This window comes from Melopsittacus undulatus, chromosome 4 (genome assembly GCF_012275295.1).
Source record: "Melopsittacus undulatus isolate bMelUnd1 chromosome 4, bMelUnd1.mat.Z, whole genome shotgun sequence".
In the NCBI taxonomy this organism is placed as follows: Eukaryota; Metazoa; Chordata; class Aves; order Psittaciformes; family Psittaculidae; genus Melopsittacus; species Melopsittacus undulatus.
Window position 1 is genome coordinate 64,598,798 of NC_047530.1, and position 20,986 is coordinate 64,619,783.

At 39.7% G+C, this 20,986-nt stretch overlaps 1 protein-coding gene across 1 annotated transcript in view; it reads left to right on the forward strand.

Annotated features, from left to right (window-relative positions):
* Positions 1-7,265, forward strand: part of CABCOCO1 (ciliary associated calcium binding coiled-coil 1) — a 43,445-nt gene extending 36,180 nt beyond the window's left edge. The window contains exons 4-6 of the mRNA XM_031053378.1: positions 2,157-2,279; positions 2,693-2,839; positions 7,149-7,265. Coding sequence (XP_030909238.1) covers positions 2,157-2,279; positions 2,693-2,839; positions 7,149-7,226 — 348 coding nt within the window. The 3' untranslated portion in view covers positions 7,227-7,265. The remainder of the gene's footprint in view (positions 1-2,156; positions 2,280-2,692; positions 2,840-7,148) is intronic.
* Positions 7,266-20,986: the final 13,721 nt, after the last annotated feature.

Consider the following 20,986-nt stretch of genomic DNA (forward strand, 5'->3'; position numbering starts at 1 on the left):
AAGGACACAATGTATAGGAAGGAGCAATGCAGAATGGCATTTTTAGGTCACTATATTTTGGCTGTAAACTGTAGTACTGCTCATAAATTTATTATTACTAAACAAAATACTTCATATTCAACATTGAAGTTTCACAGTCTTTAAAAAAAAACTTTTGGCTCAATGCTGAGACTATTACGGCTCATTAAAGTGACTAGTTCTGCTGTAATTTAGTTATTTCTTCAAGATCCAAGGGTTATTATTAGACATGGAGCAGATGAGTAAAGAATGGCTCTTTTTAAAAGGATGCAGTGAAGTAAAAATATTATTCTAAAAAAGGACCTCTGAAAACCTTATCCGTGCTGCAAAACTGTATTTCATCAGCCAGAAATTTATTTAAAAGCCCAGTCTAGGTTTTTTTTACATTATTTAATTTATTTGAAATTTGAACTGGAGGGAATAAATAGAATAAGGATTTAATCTAAATTAAGAAATTATTTTGAGTAAACCGTTAAACAGCTAACCAAAAATATGTTATTCTAAGGAAGCAGAAAGTAATTGTGAATTCTCATCCAATTCAGTGAATATTTTTAATAAGAAAATATAAGGTGAGAAAACTGAAATATTTGCTAAATTAAAAGAGCTCTAGGGTTTTGGATTTGTTTTTTTTCTTCTTTTTTTAGGAATTTGAGATTAAAGTTTCTTTTTATTTTAGAACAAACATTTAGCTCAACTCAAGGTTTTTGCATTTTGATGCGCAAACTACACTTTCCAACTATTCCTGTTGTGAGCCTGTAGGCACTAGCCCAGTGCTGTAAAGTTTGAGTCATTAGTGATACAGAAAAATGTTTCTATAAAATCTGATTTTCTTCTTACTTAAATTCAGGAAATCTTCCTGTCAGGCTCTTGGGTTCTTATAAACATGAGTTAATACCGTTTACTCTTTTTAGTGAGCTCACACATGACAGGGAATCTTGAAGATAAAGACAAAGTCCAAACATAACTTCTGAACAACTTCCAGAGCTACAAAAGAGATTTTTAATGTGATAAAGTATAATGGCTACATCTCACTTTTTATTTTCAGTTTTCGTTATGACTTTTGCAAATGTATAGACTCTTGAATATTTTCGGCATGTTTAACTGTAGCAAGTAACTAAACAAATATCAACCTAGCTGTGATTTCAAAGGTGTGAGGAAATTAATTCATGTGAGCTGCAATTACCCTGATGTGAATTAATGTAGTTAAATGTTTGTAATAGCTGACTCAGAACTGGAACATCTGCCTGGTATTCTCAGTGGGCACTTCCCACTGCAGAGGCCCTAGATATACCATTTTAGTATTATACGCTGTTCCTTGCTTGTTCAAAAAACCTGTCCCCCTGTCTTCTGTCATCAATTAAAAAACCCAAACCAAAATACAACCCACAAAAGCCACACATGCAAAAAAAGACCCAAACCTTTGTCCCTTCAGAGGATGCAGGGCCACCTTCTGCATCACTCACAAGAGCCCAAGCACAGCATAAGTACTGCATCCAGCTACTTTGGAGTGGAGAAGCCATTTCACTGTCAGAGCACTCCTGGAGCCACAGTTCACATGCCAGCAGAATACCAGTGAGGTTCCCATGTTTACAGGAAATAGAAGTGGGAGCAAGCATGATGAAGCAGCAAAACTTGTACCGTTGGCAACTCTTAAAATATAGCCACATATTTCTTAGGGCCTTATTTGATGCAAGGTGATTACAACTTTACTCCAGTTGATTCCTTTGATAGAGTATCCTAGTGGTCACATGGGTCCTTCCAAAATGCAACCAGCTCCCTGTTCACAAGTGACATATTTGTATTGGGAAGACTGCATGTTATCTAGGCACTGTATTTCTAAACTTAATTATCCACATGAATAAGATGCTGTAGTGTTATGAAATTATGAAAATCATCTGTTCTTGCCAAGTACTATAAAGAGGGCCCCTTGAGATGCAGCTAGAAATTAAAGCTGATCTATAATCATTTTCAGTATGCTTTCCAGTTCTGAGCACCTGGATAGTAACAAAAAAGGTACTGTTTTTGTTGTTTGCCAGCCATTTTGTTTCCACTTAGAAAAATCTGCATTAAACCTCTGAACAATAATTGAATTTGAATTACTTTATTTTTCTTTTGTTTTTATATATATATATTGCCAGGCTGCGATAGAACTTGCTGAACCTGCAGATCCTCCCTTCCCTGCTCTGCTGGAAGAAGGCATACCTTCAGATGTCTATTCGTCATTCATACCATCACTAACAGCTGCAGAGACAGGATCTAAGGTAGAGTTTTGTGCTTTGTTTTGTTTTTGGTTTTTTTTAAGATAGTTCTCAATGAGTCTCCTGCCTCGTTTATTTCTCATTGGAGCCCAGACACTAATGACATATACTCTCAAGAACATAGCATGCATTCTCTCCTAAGATTGAATGAAATTACTTTTAATGCATTAATCAGTTAGCAGAGGACATTTATTTGAGTCAGAACCTCTGAGCTCTCAAGCCATGCAACTTCTTGACCTCAGAATCTGCCTGGCCTGGGCAGTGAGAGAGAGACACTGATGGTCTCTGTCAGAGCAGGAGTTCTCAAAAGCAGGCATCATGTGTTACTGCATGTCTTCAAGCTTGACACTGTTTGGTCTTGTTGACAGCAGGATAATGTTGTAACTCACACATTTCTTGTGGTTGGTTGCTGCTAGGGTTCTGATCAAGAGGAATCTGATCAAGGGGAAGAGTCCTGTCCAGAGGCAGATTCCTTTGAGGCAGATGCTGTGGCTGCTGTCACTGCCGAAGATCAAAAGTCCGCAGAGTACGACATCCCAAATGAAATTATTGGCAACCTTGAGGTACTAATATTAGAAAGCTATTCACTGATTTTGTCTATGGTTAATTACATAGCTCAGCCTTAATGAATATAAACTGTATTCATGCTAAAGCTGGCAAAAAGCGCATCCATATGCTGTAAAAATGTGAATTAGGCTCTATAAATAACTCCTAGTTTAGTCAGCTTACATGTGATAAGATAAAAAATATTCAATAATATAACAACATATATCTTCAGCATTACTATGTGTTAAGAAACATGGGCCAAATCCTGCACTCAGTAATGTCAGTGATAAAATTCCTCTTCAGTGGTTCAGTATCAGCTGCTGTGATGGAGCATACGCAGTGCAATGGAGCAATGTGTGCTTAATATAAATTGTTAGATGCAGCTATGTTACACACTCTTGAATATGCGTAAGAAATAACACATTCATGCCAGTTCTAGACTTGATTTGGTAGGTAACTATACAAGAGCTGTCTTAATGGAACACATCAGGTGGCCCTGATCTGCAAACCCTGCGGAGTCTGAGTTCTTTCTGCAGGGTTCATGAAATGGAAGGAAGCTACTGTCAGTGAATGGACTTAAATTTGTTGTAGGGTGACCTGCTTCTCTACGGGGAGGTCTGTAAACTGAAACGTGTGGAAACCCAGCAGAGTAAATCATTGTTATTTTGTAAACTACTCCCTCAAGCGTATGAAATTATTGAAAGCAAACCAGCTAGAACTCAGTTCCACCAAGGAACTGGTGGAATTTGGTCTTACTTGCAACAAACAGGTGGCATTAGTACTTTAAACTTTAGATACAGTGCACTAAACACTGTTGACAAAGCAGTTTATTAAATTATGAAATAATATAATTATCATTCCTATAAAAGTTATTAAATTAGGATTTCCCGAGGCGGGTATCTCCCTAGTAGAGCCTTCAATCCCGGAGCGAGGGGAACCCTGTGTACCGGAGCCTCAGCTCTGAGCAGCGAGAGCCACCGAGGGAGCCTCCAGCCCTCACTGGGCCTTGCCCAGGAGCCGGCAGCACGAGTGGGCAGCGAGGGGCATGAGGGGCTCTCGCCTCAGGGCCAGGGCCCGGTCTGGGAGCTCTGCTCCGGCTGCCTCGGTGGTGGCAGTGTCGGAACCAGACATTGCCGGTGAGAGAGGAGCCTGCAGCGCAGAGCTCCGAGGGTAGAAAGTGCCTGCACTGGTCTGGTGAGGGGAGGGTGCGCAATGGGCAGGGGAAATCCTGCCTGACCAATCTGGGGGCCTTCTATGATGGGGCTACAGAACTGATGGACAGGGGCAGAGCAACTGACGTCATCTACTTGGTCTTGTGCAAAGCGTTTGACGCTGTCCCACATGACATCCTTGTCTCTAAATTGGAGAGACATCAATTTGATAGGTGGACCACTCGGTGGATAAAGAACTGGCTGTATGGATGCATGCAAAGAGATGTGGTCAATGGCTCAATGTACAGCTGGAGACCAGTAATGAGTGGTGTCCCTCAGGGATTGGTGTTGGGTCCGGTCTTGTTCAACATCTTTGTCAGTGACATGGACAGTGGGATTGAGTGCACCCTCAGCAAGTTTGTCAGTGACACCAAGCTGTGTGGTTCGGTTGATACACTGGAGGGAAGGAATGCCATCCAGAGGGACCTTGACACACTTGTGAGGTGGGCTGATGCCAACCTCATGAAGTTTAACCATGACAAGTGCAAGGTCCTACACCTCGGTTAGAGCAATCCCAGGCACAGCTACAGGTTGGGCAGAGAAGAGATTCAGAGCAGCCCTGTGGAGAAGGACTTAGGGGTGTTGGTCAATGAGAAAATGAACATGAGCTGGCTTCAGTGTGCGCTTGCAGCCCAGAAAGCCAACCGTATTCTGGGCTGCATCAAAAGGAGCATGACCAGCAAGTCAAAGGAAGTGATCCTGCCCCTCTACTCTGCTCTCATGAGACCTCACTTGGAGTATTGTGTGCAGTTCTGGTGTCCTCAACATAAAAAGGACGTGGAACTGTTGGAACAAGTCCAGAGGAGGACCACAAGGATGATCAAGGGCATCACGATCATGAGCACATCCCATATGAAGAGAGGCTGAGAAAGTTGGGGCTGTTCAGCCTGGAGAAGAGAAGGCTGCGTGGAGACCTCATAGCAGCCTTCCAGTATTTGAAGGGGACCTGCAGGGATGCTGGTGAGGGACTCTTCATTAGGGACTGTAGTGATAGGACAAGGGGTAATGGGTTGAAACTTTTAACAGCAGAGGTTTAGATTAGGTATAAGGAAGAAATTCTTTACTGTGAGGGTGGTGAGGTACTGGAATGGGTTGCCCAGGGAGGTAGTGAATGCTCCATCCCTGGCAGTGTTCAAGGCCAGGTTAGACGAAGCCTTGGGTGATATGGTTTAGTGTGAGGTGTCCCTGCCCATGGCAGGGGGGTTGGAACTGGATGATCTTAAGGTCCTTTGCAACTCTAACCATTCTATAATTCTAAATATCTAATATTACCTGAAAATATTGTGATATTAATAAATTGTTTTACATGGGTTGTGTATAATTGGGGAATATAAATTAGAATAATGATGCCATCATTTGATATACCTATTTGATTTTATATTCCATTTTAACATGTCTTCAGAAACAAGAGGGAACCTTGCTATGTTGTTTTGTTCCTATCCCTACATACAGAAAAAATTAAGTTCCTGGTTTTCACTTGACCTTGATTTCATTAGCTTCAGTGGTATGAGCTTTTTTCCTTTACAAAAACTGCACAGATGAGAAAAATGCCTTTTTTAATTTTAGTTTTTGTAAGTCTTCCACCAATGTATCTTTTCCACCTGATTTCTCAGTTTCTTGACCTTTGAGGTAATCTTGTAAGTAGGTCTTTACCTGATACATGGTCACACTCACCATTTTGTTGCTATGCGTGAACTGTGATTTCACAATCTGCATTATTTCTCCAGGGAGCACAAGGCAGCTGTTGCTCTAGCTGAGTATAGAAAATAACTTTTAGTCTGATGCCACAGTGCTGACAGTAATCACAACAGCAACCATAGCGAAGCATGGTGGCAGCTGATTTTCACTGAAGGTAGAATCTGAGACAGAGGGATGTAAAAACGAGAAGAAGGCAGCTGGATGGGCTGGGAGTGAATTGGCATGGAGGGTTAGTGTTCCACAGCAAAGCAACAAAATATGCATGTAATGTGAAGGGATAGGGACATATTTATTGATACTTGAGGATGGATTGAACATGGTGAAGGCCGTCCCCAAAGATAAAAAGTTGAGGCAGAAATTCCAGCTTTTTGATGCTAATCTGAGCTACTGAGAACTTTGAAAGCATTTTAGCTGTCGTTGTGTGTTGATGGATTGCTGTATAGCACTAGTAGGGATTTCGAGGACCGGCAAGCCAAAAAGTTCCTAAAATGGCAAGTTACTGCAAGCTTTTCTGGGCCAAATCATGAAGCCCACTAAGAATGTAACTGAATTTTGGAACAGTTCATGCAGAGTCTATAAGGGATCTGTGAGCCTGTTCCAGTTGTCTAAACAAAACTTTGTGACTCCTGGAAAGATTGTCATAGTAGTCCTTCCATTTATCACATATTTTTGCAATGATGAATTCTGATATTGAGAAATACACATAAATTCCCCATAAAGCCCCAGTATTTGTGGCCTTTTTCCCAGTGATCCCACATTTCCAAATGCTGTAGAATTAAAGATTGCTACGCATTATCACTGCCAAAGATTTCACTAAAAAATGTCACAACCCTCATACCTTCCCCACAAATGTTACACTGTAAATTAAGCACTCAATGTCTACAACAGTCTGGAGTTTCATAATCAGATGCACATTCATAATTGTGTTTGTAATTAAGACAGACAAGCAACATCACAGAAATATGGTTTTTTATTGTTCATTTTCAGTAATGCTTTCTAATTCCAGCAATGTTTCAATAAAATGTATTACACTAGAGAACAAACATCTGCAGCAAAGGAAAACAGTGGCAACAACAAAATCCCAAAGCAATTTTTCTGATTTGGTGTTTATTGGTAAAGTCTGCTTGAAAATACAGGCAAATTAACCTATCTCCCAAAACAAGATTACATGAGAAATGGCTGTTCCAGATCACTTCCTGTTCATGGCAGTCATACCATGCATCAGAGTTGTGCACAGTAATATGATAAAGTGTTATCACACAAGTACAGGCTGAAACACCGTTATGTCTGCAAGACAGGAAGGTGTGTAGGATAATGTCTGTCTTACTGCACTACAGTGTGTCAAAACCACAAAGACAATGTGCAGCCTAAGATAGCTCCATCATAACCAGTTTTCTTCTTCTGATTTTCTTTACAGGCAGACATAAATGAAAAGCTGCAAATGCAAGAAGCAGCTTATATTTCGAGTACAGAAAAATTAAGAAGTCCTGAATAGCCAGATAAGAAAGGTGATGTTGAATCTCACAGAATTGGACAGTAGGGGATGGCACGCACAGGACGCTGGCCCCCTGCTGGAACGTAATTATTTTGTATAACGGAAAATGGCTTTGTTAACATTTACCTAGAAGTAGCTCATCCCAGTTCCTCAGATTTACTGTGTTCTGCCAGTGGTGTTGTTTAGTTTAGAATTAAGTAGATTATAAACAGAAGGATGCATAATTAAAACATGTTGAAGTTCAGTTTATTTCTGAAAAGAAACCCAAATTTAAAAGGAAAAAAAAACCTGTCATTTCATTCTCTTTCCTTTTTCCAGTTGTGAAATATAACTAACAGTTTCTGCTTTACACCTATGTTTTTCATGAAATCTTGCTAGAAGAATATATAGAGAGAAAATCTCATTTTGAGGCACTGCAGTTATAGTGAGTTAATTTAGTTAACATGTAATTACACTTTTCACCGTAGTTATTCATTAATAATATGTATGTTATTTCATTTTAAATTGCTTCCTAAGCTTTAAAACTAATTTAATATCTTGCACATCTTGTATTTCCACTATATTAAAATTGCATAAATGAAGAGTTTGTACTTTTACAGTGTTCCCAAGCAGAGTTCCTTTAGATTTCAGTGGAAAATTTTCTGGAATGCGTGTAACCTTTCATCTGAGAATGCTCTGTGTTTTGTCAGACATTATAGAAATGTTTCAAACTCAAAAGGAATCCAACCAAATAAATTATCTCAGAAGAACTGCTTGAACATTTATGTTTAAAATTGTAGCCTGTGTTAACTGTTGTGTCACAGATCTCTGTGCCCTAGAAAGCATATTAAATACAAGTCATGCTTTCAAGCATAAAGGCTGGATTGGATTACATGTTTAGTGGAATATTTGAGAAACAGTGTTTTATTCATTACTATTTCATATTTGTTTCTCACTAAGTAAAACAAGATAGTTTTTTGTTTCGTTTCATCCCCATTTTTTATGGTGATAATGAAAAAGTTTGCAAGCCTCATTCAGCCCAGTCAAAACAGAAAATAGCTTGAAACAGTTTTCCTAAAAGGTCTTTTTTGGCATTGCCTGACTTTCAGGGGCTGCTGCTGGCTGATGCAGGGAAGGGGCACTGCCTCCACACTCATCAGTGGGGAGCAGTCTGCAGCTGAAGGCAAATTCCAGTAGCTGCTTCTGAGTGCCAGTAGTCTGGGTGTGCTCGTTAGAGCACGGGTCACATTGGGCTCAGAGCTCTTCTAAAGCAATGGTTTGACATTTTAAGTGGGCAGAGTATTTTACTTGGTCTCATGTGTTGAGGAAAATTCTTCCCCTAGTACGTGATTGGGAGAAGTAAAGGCCTGTAATGATTTACTTCCAAGTTTTCTTGATTGCTCTTTCTATCACTGGCCAGCAAATTAGTGACAGCTTCCTTTCAGCTAATAAAAGCTAACTGTGCTGCTTTGAACACTGAAGGAATTAATGCAGAATTATTAGTTTTACCTTTTAAAACGTTTTTATTAATATTAAATTTTTAAATTTGTTAAGATTGCTGGTTATATTCTTTGTTGTTTTATTGTTTTGAAATATGGGTTGTTTTTTTTTTGCTATGAAAACTTTCTCAAATCAAAATGTCCTTTTTGATACATAAAATCGGCTCACAGCACATTATGCTAATGTCACAAGTTTCCCTGGTTTTGAACTCAAAGGTGAGAACAGAGTTTCTGAAGAGAGCTGTCCGTATGGAAAAAAGAAAAAAGAGTATTTAAGATACTTTTTAGGGAAAATGTGTTACTGGCAACTCAGCATTGTTTAGCACTTCAGACTTTAATCTGAAGACTACATTCCTGCTGTAGCGTGAAGCAGAAAGGGACTAACTGTGATTTATGATAAGACCAACGCTAAACAAAGGCTTTGCCCATATCTTTTCCTCCCTCTCCCAGATTTTGTAGAACCTCTGGGAAATTTTAAAGTGCTTTGAAGATGAGAAATTGTATATGAACATCAAGTATTGCTGCAATGATTTGTTAGCATTCAGTCTTAGTACATATGCATAACAGCTGAGGTATTGCAGAAATCCAAAGTGAAGTTCAAATCCCACAAACTGTATGTGTAACTATCTTCCTGCTGAACTAAATAATGCTACCAATAAAAAATAGCCCTAGGGATTTTTTTGGAAGTGAGAGGGGAGGATAGTCAGGAAGCTGAAGGAGGGAAGATGAGTAAAACGTAGACATAATATCTCTCTAAGAAGTCAGAGTACATGTTCTGACACAGCATATGAACATCAAATTGAAGAATCCTTTAATGTCTTCAGAATGTTAATATGAAATGCAAAACGTCATGCTTTGGATAGATGGGTAGGAACAAAATGTTCAGATGCAATATGGTGCATTAAGAGCAGTCTCCATTCTGCATTCCTGGCTTTTCCATTGGTTTAAATCAGGCTTGCTGTTTCTCAGGTCTCTCGCGTCATGTTGAGTTACTGCTGTAGTCATCTCTAAAAATAATTATACTGTCATTCTTAGGACCTATAGTTGAGGCTTTGGTATGCCAATCTTTGATTTCTATTTTTTTCTTTCTTCCTTTTCCCCCAACTCTGTTGCTGTAAAATTTTTTTACAATACACATATTTAACGTAGTTCCTAACGTGTTCTCACCCTACAGAGCTTTCAATTCAAATCAGATCTTGTGGAAAGAAGGAAAGAGGTGTTATGATCTACCTTGTCTGCCAGAGAAGTGGTGGTTTATCCAGGGGACAGAGGACATATTTTTTTCCGGTGTAAGGTATAATATTATAATATTGATGCTTTTTGGCATCTTCATGGTAAAATCCTAGTCTTCACTGGAATTTTATAATGAGAGAGTGAACAACTAGTAATTATCCTTTAGCAAAAGAAAAGCTCTATTTTCAGGCAGTACTTTCCTGCATTATACTGACAGCATGATGGAAGTTTAGAAGAGATAGAAAGCATTTTTTTTTTCTAGCGAGAAGCTGGCTTTAAAAGAGATGAGAAAGGAGACAAAAAAAGAAAACAGTTTTTTACCTGTTTCATAGTGTTTTGCCATGACCTTTTCTTCTCAAGCCTTGCTTTTCCTCTTCTGTGCCAAAACTTGATTTGAATTTGAAAATTACCACATTGTTTCCTTCCTAAAATTGTAACTGGCATTCCTAGAAAATTTGCTTTCCCAGAAAAGCCACTCTGCGTAGGCTTCAAATTCAGCTTTTCACAAGTGAGAAAAATACATTTTCTTCCATAACCTACACTGCCAACCTGACCACAAATGTGTGCAAAGTCAGCATTGCACCCTTTAAATCAGATTTTTAAATGCACGATACAGCTGACCACCAAAACACATTCATCCAGGTATACATATCATAGAGTCATAGAAAGGTTTGGGTTGGAAGAGACCTTAATGATCATCTAGTTCCAAGCCCCCTATCATAGGCAGGGACACCTTCCACTAGACCAGGTTGTTCAAAGCCTCATCCAATGTAGCCTAGAACACTTCTAGGGATGGGGCAGCCACAGTTTCTCTGGGCAGCCTGTGCCAGTGCCTCAGCACCCTCACAGTGAAATTTTCTTTTTTAGTATCTAAATCTCCCTGAAAGTCCTCCAGAGCATAGGTTTGATCCTGTGCTAACCTACAAGAGCATGGAAGAGATCTGCTCAGAAGAAAGGGTGCCAACATGGGCCTTACCCTCTCATCTGCTGTTTGCACGTATTGGTGGTGGACTGTGGATGTGACAGGTGAGATAGCAAGGCTGGTAAACCATTCATAGCTAACATTTACAGATTTACTTGTGTGAAAGGGATGTTTGCACCGGCCAGTATGGCATGGCATGCAGCGTTACTGCAGGTAATTGGACAATTAACCCCCTCTCATCTCCGCACTCTCTCATTTTAGGCTGGTGTTATAGCTGCCCCTGCCACAACATGCAACTACATAGCTCTTCTGTAGCCTGCAGTCTAGGGAGGGGGCATATTCAAGGTGAAATCACCTCTGCTTCTCTGCCGTGGTTCACCAGGAAGTAACAGTAATGACAAAGCATGCAAGGCAGCGTTGCATGCCACGAGCAACTCAAAACTGAATGTAACATTTGAGGCCATTTTGTTATGGCATTTTGTTTTGAGGCCATTTTGTTGTGGTGTGTGTGCGCAGAGCAGGCATTGGGCTCCAGCAGTTATTGGTTCAGATTACATGTACGTGATGAAAAAAAGAAAATCAAAGGATAGTTGCAGTGACTCATGTAATTGAGAGTCCCATTCAGATGCAGAGCATTAAACAGAACTCAAAATTAGTAATACTGCAAAAGAATAGGATATAAAATATTCCCAGGGCAGAAACAACCTGACTTTTTACATAATAGCACTTCTATGAAGCCTGTGCTGTTACTGACGCAACAAAGACTACATTAAACGTGAGATTTTGTTCATGTAGAGTTCTGCACTCACAATGTTGCCTAGGCTTGCCAGCAGTTGTATGTATTTTGAATGTTTATGCAGATGATTCAAAGAACAAAAAAGGAAAAAGTGAGTTGCTACAAGCACCCCGGCCAAAGGGAGTTAGAGGGAAGTCCTGTGGCCTAGGAGGAAGAAGTTGTTTAGAGGCTACAAGAAAGAATGATCCATAAAAGCTATTCACCTAAAATGGGTATGGTACTCTGCTGGAAAAAGCTACTGGAGCTGTATCAGTTTGGGATACTGATGTGGATGGTAATTCATGATGTAAGCCTCTGCAGTGTGCTCTGAAGCACCATCTAGATAAGCCAGTTCCTCCAGTGACTGCAAAGAAGGCCTCAGGATTTTGCCTCCCTCCCCTGAGTTGGTGTATGTGAATATTTAAGTTTTCATTTAGCTCTTTTTAACCCTTTCTGAAGCTCTCTTATATAACATGTTCTTAAAATTTGAATCTTATATCTTTTAAGCTCAAGACGACAATTTTTATTGTCTATTCTTATGATTATATTGGTTATAGCATAAGGAATATGCCTGGACAGAGCCAGTGTCCCAGGGTTTTTCCTTTAGCATTGGCTAAGGGAGACGGTTAGGGAAGAGTATAGGAACAGAGAACCCCAAGGGTGATTCATCATGTGAAGGCATACACTTCCATTGATCAGTGCTTTAGAAAATTGTGGAGCCAGACTGTGCACCCAGACCCAACAGTACCCTGAGATCAAAGGGCATCTTCTCCATGAATTTGTCCTATTTCGAACTCAGTTGTACTCCTGGACACCATACTGTTCAATGGCAGAAAGTTCCACATTTTAATACTGTGTTGTTGATGAACCCCAGCTGGAATGGATACAGGAGGCTGAAGATTCCTCATCTCCAAGGCTCTCAGGATCCTCAGTTTTATTGGTAGCCTGTGTGTGTTGAGGTGGTATAAGTGGTTAACCATGAAGATGCTGACCTTTCATGTGTGCCAGGAGGAGCTGAGATCCAGGTAAGAGAAAGCATGTGTCATACTCTGCAACATCGAGCCTACATTTCTGCCACCTGCCCTGTTACTTTTTGTCATGTCATTTTGTGCCATATCTATCTTACACGCTCCTGAGCAGAGATGCATCATTCAACCTTATCTACGTGTCGAGGGACAAACATGTGGCCCTGCCTGAATAGCGACAAAGGGAGGAAAAATGACTCTCTTTGTCAGGCAGACAGTGAATATTTTGCTATTGTAACCATCGGAGTAGCAAGTTTCTTTGGAGTGTTAAGTCATAAATTACCATGCAGCTCCAAGATGAAAACTTTGCCCTTTGATTGTTTTCCAAACAAATGTTCTCAATTCCTTTTCTGCCAAATTCATATTACAGATCATGCTAACAGTTTTTCCCAAGCTTTCTTGACCTCCTCCCTTCTTCACAGCAGTAAAAGAAACTTCACTTACCACAGAGAGATGTTGAAGATTGCTAAATTTTGCTGATTTAGGAACTAAGTGAATGAAACAAGCTTACAAAAATACAGGTACCACACTGCAGAAGGAAGATAGCTCCACTAATAGGGAAAATGGAGCTTGTGATATTTCTGCTATTTCACAGCAGGTTAGTAAAGTGCCTGCTAATGTGCTGTTAGGTTGGGGGTCTGTAGGTGTTCCCTCATGTCAAGGCCAGAGGTGTGCATATGGCACCAGGGAGCCCTAATCTGGGAGGATTATTTTTTTTTAGCTCCTCCATTGCCTTACTCCAGCAAATCTGTGCCTGGTCTTACCAAAACAAGACAAGGTAACAGCGATATTCACTCTGTTGCTTTGGAAGGTGTCTTATTTTGATTGGAGTTTGAAGTTCTGGATGTTCAGTAGCATCCGTTCCTCATCTGTAGGCAGCTGAGTGAGCCTGCTACGCCTCTAGCCCGAGTAAGGGGTTAGGGATTGTTTCTCTGAATGAGCAAGGTGAGAGAAAGCCACCTCTTTACTGTGCTTCCCTGCTATTAGAGTCATGTGTAATTGTCACAGGATAATTTTGCCACTAACATCAGTTTTTCACTGGAGTTTTTTTGCCAGGTGGCTGCTGGAATAAAAGCAGAATTTAGATTCTGTGTTTGTTTTGGTCTGAGATCACTCCAGCCTTCTGAAATGTCACATTTCAACTTAACAAATTGATAGTTCATGCAGCTCCGATGCCCCAGAAAGCATTTCCAGTGACATACTATAAAAGCAGGGCTGATGCAGATTTCTCTGACTGCATTTCAAAGGCACACCTTTGGATTACGGATTGCAGATGAGAGTTTAATTCTATAGAACTCAGTGGAGAGATGTTCATTTGCTACCAAGGACTCTTGCTTTAATTCTTTTTTCTTTTACTACAGTTTTCTGTGTGTAATACAGATATGGGGGCTGACCTTCTATTAAAGAAGTCAAATTAATTATTCAGCTGAATTTAGTTACTCTCAATGCCAATATTTCTGTGAAATTATTATTGTGTAGGGCTACATGAAGGTTTGTCTTTGTTATTATGACAGCTTTTGATATTGTCTCCCAAATATAAATTATGGGGCTAATTTTTAAGCCCTTAATCTCAGTTTTACTACCTGCCTACTCAGGTAAAACACTTCTTGATCTCAATAGGCCTATTTACCTTGACGTAACTCAAGCTTAAGAGAGTCATGTTTGGGTTGCTTGAGGCTGTCGGCTTGGACAGCAGCAGCAGTAGCCTGCAATGAGCTAGGTGGAGCTGGGTATGAACCAGTGCTCAGGAACCAGAAGACCTGGGCTGAGTCCTCTGCACCTACTACGCGGTGTAAGGCAGGTGCAGGTGCTTCCATGAGATGGAGGAGTCTCATACCCACTGGTGGTTTTCTCTGAGTAAATGCAGAGCTTTAAGCATCAAGCTCAGAGCAAGAATAAGGATCTGTTTGCACATCTCTGCCCTGTGCTCCTAACAGGTTGAACATGTATGTGTGTTACGTTGTTGAGAAACTGTGATTTAGACAGATGCATATTATTCCTCAGCTCTGTGTCAACAATCAAAAATGAGCTTTTGGATTTATTAGTTCCCAATCTTGCACCTATCTTAAATCATTACCATATAATAAGTACTCTATATGGTGCATTGTCAATAAAACCTAATATTGAGAAGATTACTAATCGTCTAGTGCAAATGGAGAGCACTGTAAATGATTTAGAGAATACGTGTCAAACGTTAAAGCTATCTAATACCTTCTAAAGTAGGTTGATACTCATAAATCTAAGATAAACGACCTGTAAAACCACTTAAGAAGAAATAATACTCATTTAGTCAGGTTTCCAGGGGAAAGACAAGGTAGGAGAGCAATTCACAAGGAATTGTGAAATCTCTTAATTCAGTATTCTGATAAAAAATACATACCTACATTTGACAAGCAGTCTTAGTTACCTAAAACTATTGTTGTAACAGCACTAAATTATGACCCCACTGAAAAAAGACCAAAGGGCTTCTTTCTCTTTTACAGTTTCTCATTTTTCCAAATTCAGCACTGTGTGTATCAGATGGAGACATGAAGGGTATTTATTGTAATGATCATTTTGCTGGATCACTGGGATGGAGTGCTGGATTGGTGTCGGTGTGGCTGTTCCCATTCACTGGTAACAGTGGGTTCGTTTAGTGCATTCCCTGAGGGGAGCAAAGCATTGTTTACTGGAACAAGACTGATTAAAATTATAGCGAAACTAACTCCGCTCTCACATAGTTGGGGGGTAACTTGTGCAAACTTAATCCATTGAGTTTCATATTTTCTGCACTTGGATCCTGAGGAAAAAATCAGTTTCTTTTTCTGCTCCCCTCTCTTGCCCCCCTCCCCCCACCCCCTCCCCCAGGTGGCTAAATGTGGGTGGTGGAAAAATTAGGTCATTACCAAAGTTCTGTTTCTTCACTTCTTGTGCAGACAAAACTTCCATTCTCTTCAATAAGCTTTTAAGGCCACTTGTTAATTCCTCTTCATCCTTTAGGCTTTATCACTGCCAGCATTTATTAGAACTTGATGCAGAGCTTTTCTTGAAGCAACTGTAATAGTATATTTAGCCACAGAGCAATCTTTCCGAAGAGCAGTGTGCTGTGACTCATGTGACTCCACTGCTGCTCTGTTGACCCTAGCAGACTTACTCATCGTTTGCATAGTGGCAAACAAGATCAGATTCTGGCTCAATGCCTTGTTTCACTTGATCCAATAAATGTGCAAGTTGCAAATGCATTCTACTTCAATTCACCTTTTTTAAGATATACTGGGTATCCAAATTCTTTCCTGTTATTGCAAAAAAATAAGGAAGCTTGAATGCTGCTCTGAGTAGAGTTAGTGACTGAAATGCAAATGCATTTGATCCATATATAACTCATTTATACTGCAAAAATAACCAGGGTATTACATGGTTGTAGTCAAAATGTAGTATCACCTGCTTTCTTCTTGCTTGTCCTCACAGAGGGCAAAACATACACTCAAGCATACATATGCTTGCTATTCAACGGCTGTAGTTACACCGAGTTATAGCAGCAGTGTTTGAATTGTTTGGGTTTGTAATAGGGGTGCAACCTTGGCAGCAGATTTCCATTGGCCATGCATTTTTGAAATACTGAAGTCTATCTGGAAAAAAACAAGGTTATTGATTTACTTTCTACCTTCTCTTCAGCTGGCATAAGGCTAGTTATTTTACTAAAATACCAGTTGAACTGAGCAGACATTAAAGAAAGATCATTTTGGATACCTGACAGCCTTGGGAACATTGCTTTTCCATTTCCTAAGAATATCAAGGAGTCCTGCTACTCTAAGGCAGAGCAGCTGTTGCATGTATGTGTTGTATGTGCATTGTGTGTGTTGTGTATTTTTTATTAGTTTCAATTAAAAGCGAAACCCAGAGGCAGTAGCTGGATTGACTTTTACCTGGTGTATGGTGGTTATAGGAACTACCCTGTCTGGCTGTTGAGAGAGCAGAGGAAAAGTCACACCTGACTGAGAGGTCTCTGAGAGCTGGAAGCTGAAGCCTTCAATCATGTAAACTGACTTCTGAAGGGCAGAATTGCTTGGAGCTGATCAATTTTTATGTCAGTGCTTTTTTAAAATCTGTGTTTTGGGGATGTGGGGTTTTTTTCAAACACTAAAGGATGATAGAAAGAGGATGATGTCAGGTAACTAGTTACCTAGTTACTTTATGGTAGTTAATTTATTGTCAAGTCTGGGAGATGCAGATGGCTCAGACCAGTTGGAAATGGGAGGATTTGATTAGGTATCCACAGTTTGTGTTGTTGAACCATAAAGGGCAGCTAAATAAGCACACAGGACTGTGGGGTGCATCCTTGACTTGCATCAGCTGCAAGAACAGCATGAAGGGGCCCTTAGCAAGGCTTACATCAGTTGAGGACCTGCCCCCTCCTTTTCCACACTACATGTGGGAGAGACCCTCATTCCTCACTTATAAGCAGGCAAATCACACATGCACGCACACTCCTGGGTTATAATTAAATTAAAATCTCGCTAATTTGGACGCATACCTATCATGTTCTCTTCTAGGAAGGAACTATTATTTCTTCTTTTATTCCTTTCTGCTTGAATCCCAAGCTATCAATGGCTTTCAAAGAAAAAGGAGATTTTCTTTAGAAAAAAGTCTATTCACATTATTCATGATTTATATCAAGAAGGGACCTTTCCTCTTTCAACTAGCAAAAAAGGGGGAGTTTGATCTTTCTCAAAATCATTTGAGAACCTTGTACGTTTCTTTCCAGAACTAAAACTTTCTTACAAAGCTTTGGATATTCAGCAGAATAATGACTGTTACATAATTGAAGCTCAATACAATACCATGGGGCTAATAAATGGTTTCCTGGTTCTATAGAAAATGTAACAAATCATAATAGCACTTATTGGGACTAGGCCAGGCACAAATGACAAAGCTGCTTTTGAAAGTGAGTTGTGGCCAGAAATACTCTTGGACCAAAATCATTCTCTTGACTGTCAGGGGGACATTTACTCCCTTTAATTTTCAGCCTAGATTTTATGTTGATCCTGTAACACTGAATAAAATCAAACCTGACAGAACTGCTACTGCAGCTGTTACAGATGTAATTGCGAAGAAGGCCATTTGAGACAACTCTTGTTTCCCTGAATATGCTGTTTGGAAAGTATGCAGATTATATAAAAAATGGCTTTGTATGTCCTTATTGTGTGTTTTTTTACTAGAAGAAAAAGATGCTATATTATTAAGTGGTTTATTAACATTTCTGATCACAGCTTTTTTTACTTTGAAAATAATTGTTCCATTGTGTGCTGTGAAGCTGCCTGTAAACAACTGACAAAGGGGTATGCTGCTTTGTATTCTTCATGGAGAAAATATCAAATTCAATTGATTAATCAAAGGGGACATTCTTTGATGGAAGGGAATCTTTTCAAACTTTATTAAAAATATTGAATAAACCATGAGCAATCAAAGTTCATAATCTGAACTCCTGCTCTACTTTCTCGGATACAGTAAACCTTCAAAATAACTCATAAAGTGGCAGATGAGATGTCTGTAATAAAATACATATATATAAATATAAGAAAAAAGGCAACTCAGAGCAGCATATTCCAAAACCTTTATCTTGGTCTGGATATCAGCTGCACCATTGTGCTTCCTCTGCTTGTACTGGAGTCACTCTGTATTTCCACTATAGAGGCTGATAATAGGAATTGAGCTTTTGACTTTTTTCACTGAGTAATTAGGAGCATCCTTGCACACTCTTGTCTTTTCATGGAGGCTTTTCCCCTTATTCTAAAAGAAGAAATCAGATTGCTATCAGCAAAGCTGCCTAGTGATGAAAGATAATCTAGGTATATGACCTGCAGGCTGAATGACTGTCCTCTCTGTTTCATGTTCCAGGAAGGAAAGCGATCATATGGCCAAATGCAGGATGGCTGGTGGAAATGAAGACAAGTGAAATGGAAATTCCCAGAGCTGAGGAGAAGTCAGAACTCAGACAGGTGGGACTATCATATCTCTATCTTGCAGTTAGCACTAAAATCATGGGCCCTATGTGAAATATTATGTATAATATTGTGCTGTTCAAGATCAAATTCAAGTGGACATTAGCAAATAAAATGCTCATATTTAGCAGCAGGAAAAAGTTACTGGAATTCTTCCAGGTATTTTGATGGGAAGAAAAAGAACTAAAAAAAAAAACCAAACCAAAAACAATTTAGGGAAAGAATAATTGAAAATATATAAGCCGAGAGTGAATGAGAGGAAGTGAACACACTGATCATGACACAGTAATCTGATGCCATTTTTGGTTAGGTCACAAGATAGAGCAAGCTCAGAATAAGAAGCATTGAGACAGCACAGAGTGAAAGGTGTCCTCTGTGGTCACAGGGGCCCAGGTGTAGACATGAGTGAGACCCTCAGCAAGCCGTTAGCCCATATAACTGTATGACAGCAACAAGAAACACAAGGATTTCATGGGCACCCTCTGAACAGGCTGAACCTCACAGAGGGATTTTCACAACTGCACCAGACCAGGAGGTGAGAGGGGCTAAAGTACAACTCCTGCCCAAAAGAACTGTTTGGCATCTGTCAGCAAAGCCTCTGTCTCTAGTTGAGTCCTTTGCACTGGAAGCAGAGATTCGCAATGAAGACTCTTGCCAATTCTCCACCAGGGTAAATACAAAACCTGTAAAACTTTGATTAGTTGTTCGGGTTGAAAGAGATCATACTACACAAAAAACAACCTTCCTGCGTGTTATCCCACCCTGTGCAGTACTCCTATTGAAAGGGCTTATTCTAAATACTCCATTCTGATACAAAACACATTACAAAGGAAAAAGGACACTTTATTAAAAAAGAAGCCCTTTCACAGAGTGACAGATGAATGTAATGACAGATTAATATAAATTTTAAAACCTGAACATTATCCTCCAAGGGAAAAAGCTCCTAAATACACATGCAAAACAAAAACGGAAGAGAAAAATCTCTGACAATGCATTGTACAGAATCATTAGGTCCCTGTAAGTCATCATTTACATGAAACTTGCATTTAATCTAGTATTCAACCATTCCCTTTTATCTTTTGGCCACATATGTTTGTGGAAGACAGTGGTCCTGCATCCTGTCTCATCTCCCCGTACCAAGCTGCTTTTTTTCACTGGAGTGTACATGCAGGGGGACATAAGGCAGAGAAGGGAATTTTAATATCCCCGTTTCAAACTCTTTCTGATTCTGGCTTAGACAAAAAAGGAGAATAACCACCTCTGCTTTAGAGGTGAGCAGGTTCTTTCAGAAACAAATAAAGCCTCTGTTGTCCTTTTGGCAGTACAGCCTTTTTGGGTCAAAGCACAGGGGAACTGTATATAAGCTATAATGCAGTCTAGGGTGCAGTGCACATAAATATTAGCTTCATTACACTTTGTTGATAGACTCTTTCTGGGATGTTAGTAATAGCATGTGGGCTAAATACACAAATTATTTACTTGCACTGCTGTTGCTAAAGCATCTGAGTGAGGTATTTCAGAACTAGCCCCATGTATCTGCACATGTGGCCATCACTGAAATCATTGCAGTGTGAACTCAGCCTAATACCCTGGATTTCATCTGAGAACTGTTGCACACCTGGGTTGAGAGTTAAAGCCATGTCCTTTACCTGCTCCTAAAACTAGTTTGCTTGGGGAAGTCAGCATGATGTGAAATGGTCTCCTCTCTCAAAACAAGGTGGCTTACTCCTTCTCTAGGCCAAACTGACACCTCTTGTCAAACATAGGTGGACAGCACAGGTATAATACTTGCTTTGGAGATCTCAAAATCTAAGTGCTTTCCCATGTAACCCCTTGTGGTGTGTGCCCAGCTGCCTTGCTAGTCTCCACCACTGACTTCAGTGAATGACAGCCAAAGGCATTTCATACTGAAAGGAGGTATTTAAATACTGTCAGGAACAACAGATAAAATGACCTCAAACAATCCCACATAAAGTCCTTTGTTATTTTCAAAGCACTTTCACAGCTTGACACCTTTGCTTTTTTATATCCAATATAAAATTCAAAATGTTTTATTCCAGTGCAGTACATGAATATAAAATAAAAATATATCAAACTTCACACTACAATTTTTGTGCTACTGCTTTGAAAAGGGACCTGAAGTAAACCCAGTGTAAAGATTGAGAAAATTATTGAGAAAATTCCACTTCTCAAACTTTTGTTTCTCATTGTTTCTCATTGTTGCCCATGGCAGGGGGGGTGGAACTAGATGATCTTCAGGTCCTTTCCAATCCTAACTATTCTATGATTCTATGATTGTCTTGTATATTTTTAGAGCAACTTTGCTCAAGCAAGCATGCTTACAGC